Source organism: Acipenser ruthenus, chromosome 29 (genome assembly GCF_902713425.1).
Source record: "Acipenser ruthenus chromosome 29, fAciRut3.2 maternal haplotype, whole genome shotgun sequence".
Lineage (NCBI taxonomy): Eukaryota > Metazoa > Chordata > Actinopteri > Acipenseriformes > Acipenseridae > Acipenser > Acipenser ruthenus.
The window spans coordinates 22545792-22562645 of record NC_081217.1 but is presented as its reverse complement, the minus strand read 5'-3'; the positions used below and the strand labels follow the sequence as shown (position 1 = coordinate 22562645).

Sequence of the window (16854 nt, the reverse complement as noted above, 5' to 3'; positions counted from 1 at the left end):
TGGTTTGCTACCTTGGTTCACAGATCCTTATAGCTAATTGTACTGAAGCATTGTGAAAGCCAAGGCATAGATAAGCCCCTATGGTATGGCAAAACACATTACAAAAAAAACATGGCAAACTATGAATGCTGCAGACGTCTAACCTTGGGAAAAGCATGAGAAAACTGCAGAGTTACAATGCAAACTGTACTGTGGTAAATACTGGCATTTTGAATACAGTCTGCAGATCCTCTGCCATTAGATTCAGAGTCAGGTACAGTACCATGCTGTATTGCAGCAGGACCAAGGCCTTTGTGTTTACGGTTTCTAACAGCAGATCAACACGCTGTCCCAGCTCCTCTAACCTCGTTTAAACCCCATTGAGAACGGATTGGGACTTCGGCAAGGGGACCCCAAAAACCAAGCGAAGCAAGCAGGAGCACGGAGAAGAACATTTTTCACAAACACATTTATTTATTTATTTTTTCAGAGATTGATTTCTTCAGCTATGTGCTGCAGTGAGAGATGCACAAATACAAATAAACACAGTAACATTGTGTTTCTGCTTTATCTGTGAGATTGCATTCTCCCGGATCGCTGCAGTGCCATGACAGGGCCAGCGTCTCATTCTCCACACTCAAGGTCACTTTGCCATTAATATCTGCTCACACACGGGAGTGAGATGGATGACAGCAGAGAAGCACACAGACTGAAGGAGAGATCTTACTGTATACACACATATATATATATATATACACACACACACACACACATATATATATATATATATATATATATATATATATTTTAGCTCAAAGAGCCAGCTGCCCAATGTTTCGATATGTTGTACATATCTTTCTCATAGTACAGTAGCAATCCTGTGCAGTGTCTCTTTTCCCAGTAAACAGATGTTCACTAATGATTTAATGCAAGCTTATCTTTTCTTTTCACACAACATTTGAGACTCAAATCATGTGGCATCATCATACATGCTTGGGATAATCCAATTTGTATCTCCACAATGAATACAAGGAAGAAAAGGACAACTATTTGATTGACAGATTTGCATTCAAGGAACGATACGTTCATCACATTTTACCGGCAATCTCTATCTAAAATGTGCTGGGCTGGGGGGGGGCTTGGGGTAGCTGGGCTGTTTTTTGGTATATAGGAGTGTCTGGGGGTTATTTTGTGGTACATAGGAGGGTATGGGGTTCATTTTTGAGTTGCACAGGCTTCTGATATTCAGTTAATATGCTGCTGTGACTTTATGGCAAAAGTCCATGCGTGCAGAAACAGTAATACATGACGATTAAGAACACATATCATTCATTTACATCCATCGGTAATATTACTTCTTTGAAGTATTTCATATCATGTCGATACACGGCTCAATACCAGAGAGTCCAGTTACTGTGGACTGTGTACAACTGACACAACTGCAGCACTCTATCAGCGGAGACTCCCTGTGCTATAATACTGCAAGACATACAACACAATGCCTGCCTTCATCCCATCCATACATTCCGTGATGCACGATTTAAATAACTAGGAACAGCTTTGAATGTAATTCTGACAAATGAAGAGTTTATTGTAATAGTTTGAAGAATTCTATTGAACCAGTGTGATGCTTATCTCACACTATTTGATTATCTGTCACTACGTGGCCTCATGCTGTGAATGAAAGTGTCCAGGGGGTTTGCCTGGTTCAGGGTATAAAGGATACAGAGTAAGAGCCAGCATCACCCAGACTCAACAAGAGAAGACTCCAAGCCATCCAAAACCAAGAAAGAAATCCACAGGTAATGTATCAGTCTATATCTCTGTGTATATACTAGGGGGAGCAAAGACAGGTGAGGTGCTGAACAGTAAAGTGACAGTCACCCTCAGCACCTGGCAGTCAACTAATCAAACATGACCATGATACAATGCATGGAGCTTAGAGGGAAGGGGGTCTTCAGTGTCACAGGATCATGATACAATGCATGGTGCTTAGAGAGAAGGGGAGTCTTCAGTGTCACAGGATCATGATACAATGCATGGAGCTTAGAGGGAAGGGGAGTCTTCAGTGTCACAGGATCATGATACAATGCATGGTGCTTAGAGGGAAGGGGAGTCTTCAGTGTCACAGGATCATGATACAATGCATGGAGCTTAGAGGGAAGGGGAGTCTTCAGTGTCACAGGATCATGATACAATGCATGGTGCTTAGAGGGAAGGGGAGTCTTCAGTGTCACAGGATCATGATACAATGCATGGAGCTTAGAGAGAAGGGGAGTCTTCAGTGTCACAGGATCATGATACAATGCATGGTGCTTAGAGGGAAGGGGAGTCTTCAGTGTCACAGGACCATGATACAATGCATGGAGCTTAGAGGGAAGGGGAGTCTTCAGTGTCACAGGATCATGATACAATGCATGGTGCTTAGAGGGAAGGGGAGTCTTCAGTGTCACAGGATCATGATACAATGCATGGAGCTTAGAGGGAAGGAGAGTCCTAGAAAGATTGTGCATTCCTTCTACAGTATACCAGTAAAAACACGTGTGTACTGTTCTAGTGCAATTCTGCCTCCGTTCTGTCCCATGTGCTAAATTTGTATCCATTTGGAGTTGATTTTCTACAGAATGACACTGATCCTGTTGTTTCAGCTCCCTCGTGACTGTCACAATGAAGTGGTCTGTGTTTCTCCTGCCGCTCTTGGGAGCGCTGCTCCTGGGCTGCCTCAGCACTGAAGAGGAGCTCTCTGGCGCCCCCTGGAGTCTCAAACAGGACCCTGCAGTGAGGGAGGCCATCCAGGAAGAGGCTGGAAATAACCAAGACGAACTCAGGGGCCTATTGACTGAGGAGGCCCTCCTCCCAGACAGCGCTGACAATGAGAAAAGGGTCAAAGACATAAAGAAAAAATCAGATAAAAATCCAGCACGAAAACAAATAAAAAAGGTCATAACCAAGCACAAAAAACCCAAATATATTTTAACTACAAAGATAAAGAATATAATAGTAAAAAGATTTAAGGAAGCTAAAACAAACATCAAGACGCAAATAGGAAATCTTAAGAACTGGGGGACATTTGGTAAAGATAATAACATTGAAACATATACTGTAACCGACAAAGCACAAAAGCTTGAATCTATCCTAAAAGCCTTAACTTATATCAGACACGTGAAAACAGCTGATATTATGTTAACTCTGCCCTTGCCTGGAAACACATGCAAAGTAAAGCTTAGTCGAGGATTTCCTACAACAAAAAATCAAGTTTACGTGCAAACTTTCGATACCAATCAAAACACAGAATCATACACAAAGTACTGTGACCTTGTGGCGCCTCTTAAAGGCAAAATGTCAGATTCTAAAGTGGCTGGCATTCTCTTGAAGATGCTAGAGTCAGACCTAAATACTGATTCCTGGAATGGGTTCTCAGCCCAACAGAGGCGCTCAGCAGTGGAGTTTTTAATGATTACACAGGTAGCAGAAGCCATGGTGCCTGATGACCTCATGATAAACGCCATTCTAAATAATAAAGACCTTGAAAAATTTACACCAAAAAGTGGTCGTGTCCCAGGAATGGATATGTTAGCAAGATACTTCTTAGAATTGATACGAAATGAAAAGAAAAGTAACGGTGAACTGTTAACTTTTAAAAACGTGTTTGGCAATAAGGATAAATCTTTGTATATCATGGCAAGAACAGGGGGAACAAATTTGGGCAGGAAATTCATCGAAGAATTAATACAAGGATAATTGGACCCAGGGGGATGCCAGAGCAAGCTAAGTAAAAACAGACAACAATCATACAAGCTGCATATAAACTGCATCTACACAATTCATTTTGCATTATGGATCGATAACTGTTTTTCTAAATCATATTGGCAGGCTTACAGACAGTACAGTCCTAATATTTTCCATAATAATGTCAATCTGGGACAAACCTTATTTCTTTATAAAAATAATACAGATATAATAAGCATTATCGCCGGAACACAGCATCGTTGTCCCTAGTATTGTATCCACTAATATTGCTTCCATAAAGGTCATGCAGTTAACTTGCACACAGTCAATGCTACCATCCTGACCATGCACAAAAAAATGAACCAAAGAAAAATACTGCCTTTTTTTACTCGTGGTATTTTGTGTTGTAATAATGCTTTCTTTAAAGAAGAGACCTGCTATTGGTACTAGATTAGGATCAGGCTGGGACAATGCATCTGTAATACCTGCTTATATTTCAAGTGCATGTACCAGTTCTGAAGTGGGACTCCCAGCTTTGTGCACTAAAGTAACTGGGACTGTACTGTGCAGAACCTGTGCTTGTATTCTACAATGCAGACTCTGTTTCAGCTGCATTGGCTTGAACCCATTAATAAAGACGTATCTCTGCAATGCATGCTCAGTTATTCGTTTTGTTTGTTTATTTCAATGGTTTAATGATGTGGTTGAATGTGCAGCTGGGTCTAGTACAATATATCACATATCTTCACATTTTGCTGTACCAATGGAATCACATAAACCAACGCCCAATGGGGTACCATGTTATCAGTGGCACCGAGCTCTCATTTCAGTGCAATATGCAATATCTGAACCAAATTCATCTCCAACGGTTCCACACAGGTTTCCTATACACCTATATCATTGTGAAATACTTAAAGAAACGTAATAAATTCACTGAGACACATTTGGAATCAGTCTTTCTCAATGTCTTTGTATTATAATAGTATTTTATTACAACATCCTATTAAAACTGATCTCAGGGCGACGAGCCTTGATGGGCCACACGGCCTCTTCTCGCTCCCGAACTTCTCTTATGTTCTTCTGTTTTATCGAGTGCTGTACTGGAAATTACTACCTCTAATACATGTGATATATTTGTCATATTGGGTTAGTCACAGTAAATTCTTCGAATTCAACAGGTTTCTAAGAACGGTTTTCAGATGAATGCCCCCCGGTCTCACCTCTATGATTTCCTCCCATAAATTTAGGAACCACTAAATATGTCTTTTAATAGCCCAGGCTTTCATTAGGAACTTTACAGAAGTTGTGCATTTTGAAGATTTCTTTATTACTTACTTCAGCTGTATTTACCCAAGAAAAATAACCAATTACATACCAAAGACTCTTTATTTTAAACATTAATACATGTGAATCTGTATCACATTCATCATCAGAAATTAAACAAGTATATATATATATATATATATATATATATATATATATATATATATATTATATATATATATATATATAAAACACACACACACACACACTCTCACAGTATATTCTATTATTTATTATATTACTGTACACAACCCTGTGTAGAATCGTTATGGGTTGAAACTGGAGTACATAATAGTTTAAATAAAGAAGGACTTGAAGATCGGCTACAGTCGTTACAAAGTATAGCCTTGTGGAATGATTCAGAAATATATATAGTCTGCACGCTGATAAAGTCAGTGCAACATCCCAGACTGACACTGATACAGACCCTGATGAGACCGTTCCTGAGTCTTGAGTTGTTTCCAGCTGCCCCCTGCAAATAACAATGGGAAAGCATCAGGTCTTTATGAAGGGGTAGTTTGAGAACTTCAATCTCAATGCTTGAGTCTCCAGGAGGGGGCAGTATTAGCCGTTGCAGAAACCCCCAGGTCTGTGCTGTTGATGCTTACAGGGCTACCCCATTGGGCTTTTGGCAGTTTGGTTCGGTGTCTTTTAGGAGAGAGGGAGTTTGCCGCAGTTTGGGAAAATGATGGTTGTGTTTATTTTCACAGCAGCCCAAAACCAAGTTTATTTTCACACTGAAATCTAATTATTCCGTGAAGTTGGCAGCTGATGTTCCAAGCGGGTGTATTCAATGGATTTCTTGTTTCTGACGAGCTGACGTTCTGTCTAGCTCATCACTTTCCTGTTGTTTACACCTTCTCATTCTCTCAGTGAGTGGAGAAACCTGATAATCAATGGAGAACCCATGCAGGTGTGTCAGAATGTGTCATCAAAGCTCTGTGTATGTGCAGTGAGAGAGATACAAAGGCACAAAAACCAAAACAGGGATTTCAGGTTTTCAATTCACATAAGAACTACACTGAAATCACAAAACGTATATATATTATATATATATTCTCATTTGGTTATTTAGCAGACGCCTTTATCCAAGACAACTTACAGAGACTAGGGTGTGTGAACTATACATCAGCTGCAGAGTCCCTTACAATTACGTCTCACCTGAAAGACGGAGCACAAGGAGGTTAAGTGACTTGCTCAGGATCACACAATGAGTCAGTGGCTTAGGAGGGATTTGAACTGGTGACCTCCTGGTTACAAGCCCTTTTCTTTAACCACTGGACCACACTGCCTGCCTTATATATATATATATATATATATATATATATATATATATTTTTTTTTTTTACACAAGCGATTGTCATATTTATGGATATCGAAGAAAGCCGAATATCGTCCTCCCCTTTGGAGTGTTATTATTTACCTTTTTTTTTAATAGAGCGCTCAATCTGTGCAATACGATTATACTGTGTGTGAAAACAATGCAAACCACCTGTTATTGTTTCTAATGAATGGGTTACTAGAGAAAGGTATTGGTAGAATGAAGTGCTAACCCTCATATAGACACAGGTCAGAGTTCAAACGCACAGGATACACCCAAGATCAATGCTTACAGGACCTGTGAAACCTGTCCAAATTCACATGGAATAACCAGAGGAATATCCTGCTCAAGAAACTCATCACTAAAATAACCTCTCCTCAGAAACTTTACACAAAAACAACATGTTTAAAAGAATATCCTTTGGGACATACAGTTGTAACTATATTTAGTAAGAAAGGTAAATATTACAACCAGTAAAGGTTTCATAATGTTCACACATTTGCAGTCAAGAAGATTTCCCCCTGCTGGTGGCAGGGAGTGTACACTGTTGTTTTGTTACTCCACTGTCTGTATTGCTGATAGCTGAAGATGATTGTTTGGGGTTTTTAACAAGTAACTTCCACCCCCATCATTCCAGGACTCCCTGGGAAATGAGAACCCAACCTCCAGGGTCCTGGTGAAAGAAAGCATTTGGAAATGGAAAAGTGTGCCAGCCCCTGCTCGGAGCTCAGTGCTTGCTGTTCTTTGACTTGTCGGTCAGCCGAGACCCGTTAGTTTGGTTGAGAGAGGTTGTGCTGCCGTCTTTGGCGGCCGTCTTGGATGTCTCTCCCTCTGTGGGTATCGTGGGCTTCTCCTCGTTCTCCCGGTGGTAGAAGTAGTTGAAGTTGGAGACGATGACGGGCACGGGCAAGGCGATGGTCAGGACTCCAGCTATGGCGCACAAGGTGCCCACCATCTTGCCCCCAAGAGTGATCGGGCACATGTCTCCGTACCCTACTGTGGTCATGGTCACAACGGCCCACCAGAAACCCTCGGGTATGCTGGTGAACTGAGTCTGGGGTTCGTCCACTTCTGCGAAGTAGATTGCACTGGAGAAAAGGATGACCCCGATGAAAAGGAAGAACATCAGCAGCCCCAGCTCCCGCATACTGGCCTTGAGGGTCTGCCCCAGAATCTGCAGCCCCTTGGAGTGCCGGGAGAGCTTGAAGATCCGAAAGACGCGGACCAGCCTGATGATGCGGAGTATAGCCAGGGACATGGTCTGTCCCGCAGTGGGCTCTGCAGTGGCTACCAGCTCGGTGATCAAGGTGACAAAGTAAGGGATGATGGAAATGATGTCGATGATGTTCATGATGTTACGGAAGAACTCCTGTTTGCTCGGGCAGACCACAAACCGCACGAAGGCCTCAAAGAAGAACCAGACAATGCAGGCTGTCTCGATGATGAAGAAGGGGTCTGAGAAAGGGCTGACTGGGTTAGAAGAGGAGGGAGAAGCCTCCTGGCTCAGGTTGAAGAAATCGTCTGTCGCGGGGAAAAAATCCCGTTCCTCTCGAAACTCGGGAAGGGTCTCCAGGCAGAAGATGACAATGGAAACCACGATGACAAAAACAGAGACCAAAGCGACGACCCTGGCTGCGTTGGAGCTCTCCGGGTACTCAAAGAGGAGCCAGAATTGCCGGTGGATGTCATTCGTGGGTAACAGGACCTCCACGTCTTTGATGAAGCCCTCATCTTCTCGGAACTGCTCCATGGCTTCGTTCCCCAACTCGTAAAAGACGATCTCAGCCTCAAAGATGTCTAAGGGAACGTTGGCTGGACGTCTGATCTTCCCCCCAGACTGGTAATAGTAGAGGATCCCATCAAAGCTGGGCCGATTGCGGTCAAAGAAGTACTCATTCCTCATGGGGTCGAAATACTGCATCCTTTTCTGGGGGTCACCCAAAAGGGTTTCAGGGAACTGGTCCAGGGTCTTGAGTTGGGTCTCAAAGCACAAGCCGGCAATATTAATGATCACCTTCTGGTCGCCCTCGTTCCTCCCCCCTTGGTCCCCCAGCAAGTCCTCTCCACACTCCATGGCCAGTTTGGTGAAGACGGTCTCACTCTGGGTCCCCTCGCTGTTCAGAAAGAGCTTCCAGCTGGAGATCAGGCTGGCACAGCTAGATCGTCCCCTCCTGGGCAGGCTGGGCTGTGGCTGCTGGCTATGCTGGTAGTGGAGGTTGTTGCTGTAGCTGGGAGGGTGATCCAGGGTCCTGGTAGGGGTGCTCATTTCGGTGGGGTGGTGAGGATAGCTGTGATCCCCTTGGTCTCCCATTCCCAAGCCGTTCAAATTCTCAACACTCACAAGCGCCACCTCCATCTCCCGGCAGTTGGTCATATCAGCTCCCCCTCCCAGCCCAGAGTGACGCCAGCAAGGAAACCAAATACAAATAAACAAAATCTCAAGAAAGAGGAACACAATCCTTGTAAGAACAGAGGCCAGCAAAGCAGTCTTTCCAGCACTAGACAATCCTGAGCTGTGGTCTTCTCTCCCTCTGCAAATCTGTGAACAGGAAGATGGAAAATGATCAGATCGATGACTTTGTAGGCAGACAGAAAGGTTTTTTTTCTTTTTATTGTTCAGAAAAGACAGCGACCGCTCTGCCACACACAAGTCTCATCTTGAAGATGTGACGTGCAAAGCACCTGCTTGCGCTCCCAGATAACTGTCTCTTGGTTACGAGGGTCCCTTTGGAAATAAGTGTGCAGCAGGTGGAAGGGAGTATGTGTGTGTGTGTGTGAGTGTGTGTGTGCATGCATGTGTGTGTGTGCATGCATGTGTGTGTGTGTGCATGTGTGTGTGTGTGCGTGCTGCATCTTATCCAGTCTCTCTAGTCTAGAAGGTTTCATATTCTTACTGTGTGGTTTTGTTTACTCAAATTCATAATAATTTTCTTCACATCAGGCTACCATATTAAATATGTAAAAACGATTTTCAAAACTGTACAGGATACTCCCCCTCTAATCCAGTGAGATGTAAAGTGCCACATTATCTGAGTGACTCAGACCGATCATTTGTCACTGACCACATGACCCCCTGCCTTCCACCCGCGTACTATATCCTGCACAGTGTCTCAAACATCACCCGAAACAAGGAGACAGAGTGATCCCAGGGCACCCTGGAGTCATGGGGTGTAACACTGGAGCCGTTACTGTACTGGAGCAAAGTACCACCTGATGAGAAAGCCACAACTGCATCATGCTTAAGGGAACTGCATGTACATCACTGTTTCTGTAAGAGAACTGCATGGATATCACTGTTTGGTTAAGAGAACTCCATTTATATCACTGTTTGCTGTTTGGCTGTAGTTTTGAGAATTAACAGCTTTTGTTTTTCCTTTCAAAAGATGGTACTGAATGAAACTTGTCTTGTGTTTAATAGGCTGTGCTTCCTGACCTGTCTAAGACCTGGTTCAGGTTCCAGCCCTTGTGGCAGTGACTCTCTGTATGCACTCATGAGTGAATCAGGTATCTTCTCTTAGCTCAGGATTGACAGGACTGGAAACCGAAGACCTCTGTCTGTCTGTAGCCAGGCCCGAAGCAGGGGTAAGTTTAGCCTTGTAAAAAGGTGGGCTATTGTCAACACTAGACACCACAGTCCTCTCTCTAGAACCGGGACAGACACAGTACAGCTCACTGAGCGTGTAAAACAAACAGCAATGTCTTCTTGACAGCGTTCAATGCCAGCGCTGGAAGTGTCCGCTGCCATGCTTGTGTCTGTCATTCAGAGAGACCGCCTGGCTCTGCAGAGGTAATGGATTCTGTTCAGTGAAGGAGAAGGAGGCCTCGTTTCAAAGAATGCACATTTTTGTTCACTATTCACTGCGCTAAACTCTAATCTGGGAATAAAGTTTACAGTAGTCCTAATTAAGAACTTTGTAATGCTCTAAGACAAATGTTTTGATAATAAGTCTGTATCCTTGAAGTTTCAAGAGAGTTGATCCTTAAGAACGATATAAAACATAAATTCTTATCACACATGTTATAGATTAATTCAGAGGAACCATTAACAGTAAGATTACTTACATTCTAACAAGTACTGTTTCATAGGGGTTAGTGAAAATATAGCCACTTGAATTACTGTGCATTTGCATAGCAGCTACATAGTAAATACATGTGTGCTTACAACATAATTACAATTTTATTCTGCACAGTTCAATGTACTTAATGTGTAATTATTTTACATGATGTTACCCTAACCCTAACCCTAACCCTAACCTGATACAGTTGTGTACTTGCATATATTGTGCAGAAAGCTTGCCATGTCAAGTACATGCATATACGCATAATCAATACACTTCAGCATGATCGCGGTCATCTTTTAGAAGGGTCAATAAGAAGCGAGTAGTGAGTGAGCCGGTATTCCCAAGCTGTAGCTCTCATGCTGTGCCACTATCAAAGTGTCTTTCTGCTGGGTGTCACACAGGGAGATTAGTGTGGCTGTGAAACTGGAGAAGCCAGTGAAAGTGTGAGTGGCAGTGAGGAAAGATGACACATTTCCAGGGCGGCTAGGAAAGGTAACTGTATCTTAGCATGTCCTTTGCAGGGGGGTGGAGGCACTGGAGCCGAAGCGTCATGCATCACACAGGCAGGGGTTCAGTGCTGGGCTGGCAGGCAGTGGGTAAAGTGTTAGCACAAACATGTCACATTTTTTAAATTTCTTTAAGAACTGGTATTCAAAACACGAAGGGGGAGTGATTGCACCAGGGCAGTTATAATGGTAAGAAGCAGCCATCAGTACAATGAGATGACAGGACACAAAGCGTTTAACAAACCTGTGATATCCTGAACACACAACACGCACTATTAATCCATAGCAGCATCACGGCACATTATCACTCCCACACTACTGGCACTGTGTAATGCTTCCATGCCATGCTGAACTGTCATTATAGGGTTACAGGCATGTTTACAGATACGTGTTTATTGATTGAAATGGACAGCTATACCAGGGACCCTGTGGGCAGCACCAGCATTGACAATGTTCTGTAATCACACACAGTGCTGTATTGCAAACCAGTGAGTAAGGAAACACAGTCTGAGGGTCAAGACGACCGGACTCAGCATTGCTGTTTCGGACACAGTGATTGAATTTCACAACAGAGCTTCCAGAAAACTGTCTTTGAAGGGCTGTGCAGCTTTTTATACTCAGCCTGAGGAAAGGTTGTGATTGTATATTACTACAAGGGCTGAAAATAAAAGAATCTCACACACATTCTCCTTTGACCGTGCTGTCAGTGTTATTGCACTATGCAATATTCTCTTCTATAATCCTATCAACAGTTATTCTGCGCCTTATAGCCATTATAAAAAGGCAATAACAGATATAGAAATGAGGCTTGTATGAACAGTATTGGACATGTCTTATTGAATTAAACAATACTGTAGCCATGCAGGAGGGATGCCCCTACAGAACTATGTAGCTGATTTTAGGAGTCACCAGTCACGCTAGCCCTTGTAATTCAAGCACTAGTTTCCAGCTAACACTTTTGTCAACCATTCTGAAAAACCACTTTACAATAATACAGGCACATGAACAGCACACTGTGGATGCAAGTGGCCAGCGTTTCCGATTAGCTCAGTAACCTGACGCTGCGGACGCCTTGCTATGCCTGTGATCAGAATGGGACATGCAGATCTTCTGTTTAAATTGCACACAGATTTTCATTATAACGAAACCAGCAACAAACATTTGAGCTAACGTGCAAGAAAGCTAGTTACTTTATAAACCCATTAAAATGATTAAAAATAAATAAATAAATGATATAATCGGGTAAAGAAAGATCAGCTGAAAATATCCTAATTATTTCCCCAATCACACAGAGGCAGCAGAATCTATTCCAGGCAGCCTCACCTGTATGTCTGAAGAGTTCTTCAATTGAATCCCCAGCAGCAGAGCCAGACAGCTTCCATCACAGAACAAACTGCTGTCCTGGCTAACAATCATCAGTGAATCAGAAGAGGTAAAGCTCTATTAGGCTTCGATTTGGAAACCTGACCGTGGAGTGTAACCAGAACCTACCCTCACACACACACACACACACACGCACACAGACCAGCACACCTCTTACCTGTCACTCAGTTTAAACTCACTCAGGGCAGAGGCAGGTCTCCCTGTAGCAGACCCTGACTCACACTGCAGGAGCCCTGCTTCGGTTTCCATCTCCGCTCAGCTCCCTGACAGCACAGGATTGCATCACACCAGGCCACACAGGAAACCAGGTGCTCTGCTCATTTGCATTTGACCTGTCTGTAGTAAATGTGAGGGATGGCTTTAAGCTACAAGATTACTACTGTATGTGGAGTGCATGTCTGCATGTATTCATGTCATTACATACCTACCTACATACATACATACATACATGCATGCATACACACATACATGCATAAAGTTTTGAATGTATGCATTATGAATTCTGTACAGTTGATGGATGGCTGGATAGTCTCAAGTCCAGATTCTTCTACAAATGTTTGATGAATGTATTTTTTTATTAGAAAAGGATTTATTTACTTTTCAACAACAAAAACGAATCTGCTTTTACTGTGAACTTGTTTTGCATGATGCCTGTGCGAGTGGGCCAGCTCTGTTTCTCTCGGGTTCTCCGTACTGTCTCTTTAAGAGATAGTAATTCCAGGAATTTCCACAGGACTGAGCTAATAGATCTGTTTAAAACCTCAGATCACAACCCAGTCGACAGTCCTCAAATCTGCTGCAGTGCTTTCAAACATACAGGCTGCATACTAATGATTACCAGCACCTTACTATTGAGACACAGTCTACACTCTCCATTGTCAGCTCTCCAGCACTCCTCTGCACATTAATGACAATGAGTACAAAACACTCCATTCTCATCTCCCCAGCACTGTCACTGCACTGCACATTAATAATTTACAGGAGTCAAAACACTATCTATGTTTAAAGAAAGACTATTCAGACATTTATTACATTGATAGACCTCAGCGATGCAAGCACGATCAAACCCAATGGATTTGCAACCAACATTGCTCCAGCCTCTGCTACCCAAGTGCTGCATTGTGTATAGAGATATGCAGAACCATTGCAATGCCAGCGCTGCAGTGCCACTGTCTCTGGAACCCTGGGATGAGCAGCCAGTCCACAGGCTCGCAGGGCAGTCCCCTCATTAAAATGTATGTGGGCTGATGAAGATGACTCCGGGCTGCCTCAGAGCAGTAAGTAATATCTCTGGAAAACCACTCTCCGTTTGCTTTAGGGGTATTCCCTTACAGAGAAGCCAAGGCAGAGAAACGGAGAGACGTTATCTCTGAGCTGTAATGAAATATAACCAGGGCACCCCTTCGCTGTGCACAGACACTGCGAGCATGCAGCACACGCACAGCAGTGTCCTGTCCTGTTTTATAGAGCTGTCTGAAGCAATGCCAGGGTATCTGTGATGGCTGTATAACGTGGGCTGTGCTGGCGTGGAATTCCCCTATTCGAAGATTCATCTCCTGGTAGCTGATCACAGATGTAAGCTCAATGGATCACCCCAACACCTCAATTCAGCCTGCTATAGATCACTGGCTCAATTAAAATAGCCAAGTCAATATAAGCCAACAGTAACCTGGCAGCTTCTCTGTGGATTCAGTCAAGCAACCAGACAGTGTGATCTAGGCTCTGTGCAATATGAGTTCCATGTGCATTGTGATGTCATTGCAATACCTTGGTTCTGCGAGGGTTCCATGTGCATTGTGATGTCATTGCAACACCTTGGTTCTGCGAGGTTTCCATGTCCATTGTGATGTCATTGGAACACCATGGTTCTGTGTGGGTTTCGTCATGGGATTACAGTGGGATCTCAATGGGATTTTTCTTTGCAGATCCATGGGGTGGCAAGCGTGCTCCCTAGGGGTGGAATTTCACATGCTGCCAGGCAAGCTCGGTGTTTCGGGTAAACTGAACCGCTTACCTGTAAGGGAACACGGCTAACCCTGCACTGAATGAGCCTGACTCTGGAGATTAGAAGAGCTGCTCCTGATCAAGGCAGGGAGACGCCTGCATTCGCATGTAAGACACACTCACTTCTGAGAGCACAGAGGTCTCTTCTTCAGGTGAGCCGTGGAAGCTGATTTCAGGAAAGTTCTCCAGAACTCTCCACGCCTCGAACAGCAGCTGTTGCACAGAGAAGCAGATTTCGTTGGAGTTTTGCATTCTGATATTGACTTCGGAGTTCGGAGTCGCTGATTTATTTTTGGAGTTCTGTACGAGACGTCTCGCTGATGATATACTTCAGGATTTGCAGGTCTTAATAATCCATAACCTGCTTGTCATGAATCTACCTCTGCTGTTGCTTTGCTTTTCTTGCATTAATTATGTATAGGGGAGAAAGGAGACTAATGGTCTTTTACTAAAGCCTCAACTCCCAGAGGATGAGGAGATGGCTATTGGTGCTCTCCATTATTCCTTCCTAATTGCATTCACCTGCTGCTTTTTTAAAATGTATTTAATGTATTTATTTGTGCAAACTGTGCTAACTGACGGTGCGATTCAGTGTTCACAGTGTCCTGCGGTCTCCAAAAACAATAGTGCTCTTAGGATATTGAAGTGTAGCGAATAAATGATTGAAAATGCCAGAAGCATGCGCGGAATCGTTCGTTTTTTTCAATATTTCAGGATTAATTCATGGGACAAGCACTGTGCAAATGTTCCATTTACAACCTAAACGATTTCCCACGGGTTCTAAATCCTCGTTGAATTCTTATTCTCTGTTTACACAATCATTCTGACTCGAACGTGTATAATACACCAGGGAGATGAACCGCGCCTGTGAAATCTCACATACCGACACGAAAATAACTCCGCTATCTCACGTGGGTATCCCAGGCCGGAATGTATGATTCTTCTAACTAAAGCAGGTGGCTTTTAATTTCTTGTGAAGTGCCTGCGACGAGACGATCGCTTCTTTTATTAATTGGAGCCGCATGCGCCTCGCCTCGCAGCCTATAAATAGGTGTCCCTGTTACTTTCCCGGATGCTGACTGGTGGCGGAGGCGAGGGGAGACGGGCAGGCGGTAGTGATGACGCGGGACAGCAATTCCAGTGTCAGGACCGTTGCAGTGTGTGTGTGTGTGTGTGTGTGTGTGTGTGTGTGTGTGTGTGTGTGTGTGTGTGTGTGTGTGTGTGTGTGTGTGTGTGTGTGTCATTGTACACAGTCTGCTGCCAAGTCTAATCACGACACACTGAGCACAGCACGCGTCGGGGAGAAACCCTTCTTCACACCAGATTGAACCGTCATCATGTATATGTTACATTAATAAGAACAAAAGCCATCTGCTATCGAGATTTGACCTGCTCTCTATCTAATAATATGAATAATACATCTAAAATAAAAATGAAATACAATAATAAATAAATACAATCGAGTGACCAACTTTCACTGTATAGATCACGTGCTATAAGCGGTTTGCACGGCGCGTTGGCTGAGCGTGCTCATAACACCCCTGCGCTACAAAGACTTCATTTTAAATGTTATAAGAGATGCGCCAGGGTATTAATCGCCGCTCACAGGGTCCCGAACGCGCCCTCGACTCGTATTTTCAAGGCGACAGAACTTATTGAAGTCGGGATCATGATGCTCACCTCGGCACTGAAAGCCCGAGCTCCCCTCTCACGGATACTGAGACGGAGTTTGATAAAGTTAAAAACGCGCATTCGGCTGAGAACTGATCCGTTTTAAATGGAAATACAAGCGAGTTCATTTTTCCCCATTTCTGTTAAATCTAATTTAATTTTACAGAATGATATTTTTTTGTTTACTTAAGATACGTAACAAAATTTAATAACCAACCTGAATATAATTCGTCAAAATAAGTCATTAGACAAACTTGTGATTAACCAGCCTAATGCATGTATTTTTTTAAATTATCTAATGAATTTTATTTTAACAAAAACTTAGTTTTGGGGCTAGTGTAACGTATTAAAATGAACGAATGCATTAACAGCATTAAATCAATTTGAATTATTGTCCTTTAAAAAATGCACTGTACAGCTGGTTAAAAATATACCCCTACAACTCCACAACGCTGCACAGACGAAATCGGGGCGGTGAGACTGAGGGGGAGGGGGGAAGTGAACGGGTCAGGGAAATACATACATCTTGTACGTTTCATTCACACACAGAAGTACACAGAGGGAGGGTAGTGACACGGTTCAGGGGTTAGTAGAGTAAACTATTCCAATAATGTAACTGTATTCTCGAGGGGCGCGCTGGCACCAACACTCACCAGCCGCGCGTTCGTCGCTGATCGTTCCTGCTCCCGTCTATAGTGTTGCATGGTGACGGCGGAGACTGCAAACAGCTCCCGGGGTCTGACCCCATAGTGTGAACCGGACAGCAGGCACAACGCCGACCGCTCAGTCCACCACAGACGTGCGGACGACAGGTGTTTGGGAATTATGCGCCCTGCAGAATCACGTGTTTAAATGACACGTGTGCATTGCAAAAGGA

At 43.5% G+C, this 16854-nt stretch overlaps 2 protein-coding genes across 2 annotated transcripts; one reads left to right on the top strand and one right to left on the bottom strand.

The window, feature by feature from the left end:
- Positions 1 to 1648: 1648 nt before the first annotated feature.
- On the top strand, positions 1649 to 4369 carry LOC131702172 (uncharacterized). Its single transcript, XM_059004422.1, has 2 exons — positions 1649 to 1781; positions 2628 to 4369. Exon 2 carries the CDS (start codon positions 2647 to 2649, stop codon positions 3718 to 3720), a length of 1074 nt encoding a protein of 357 aa, XP_058860405.1. The 5' UTR covers positions 1649 to 1781; positions 2628 to 2646; the 3' UTR covers positions 3721 to 4369.
- A 2070-nt stretch (positions 4370 to 6439) lies between these two features.
- LOC117429500 (potassium voltage-gated channel subfamily A member 10) lies at positions 6440 to 16781 on the bottom strand. The gene is made up of 2 exons (XM_059004415.1): positions 16631 to 16781; positions 6440 to 8891 (listed from the first exon to the last, which is right to left on the bottom strand). Exons 1-2 carry the CDS (start codon positions 16679 to 16681, stop codon positions 7080 to 7082), a joined length of 1863 nt encoding a protein of 620 aa, XP_058860398.1. The 5' UTR covers positions 16682 to 16781; the 3' UTR covers positions 6440 to 7079.
- Between the last annotated feature and the right edge of the window lie 73 nt (positions 16782 to 16854).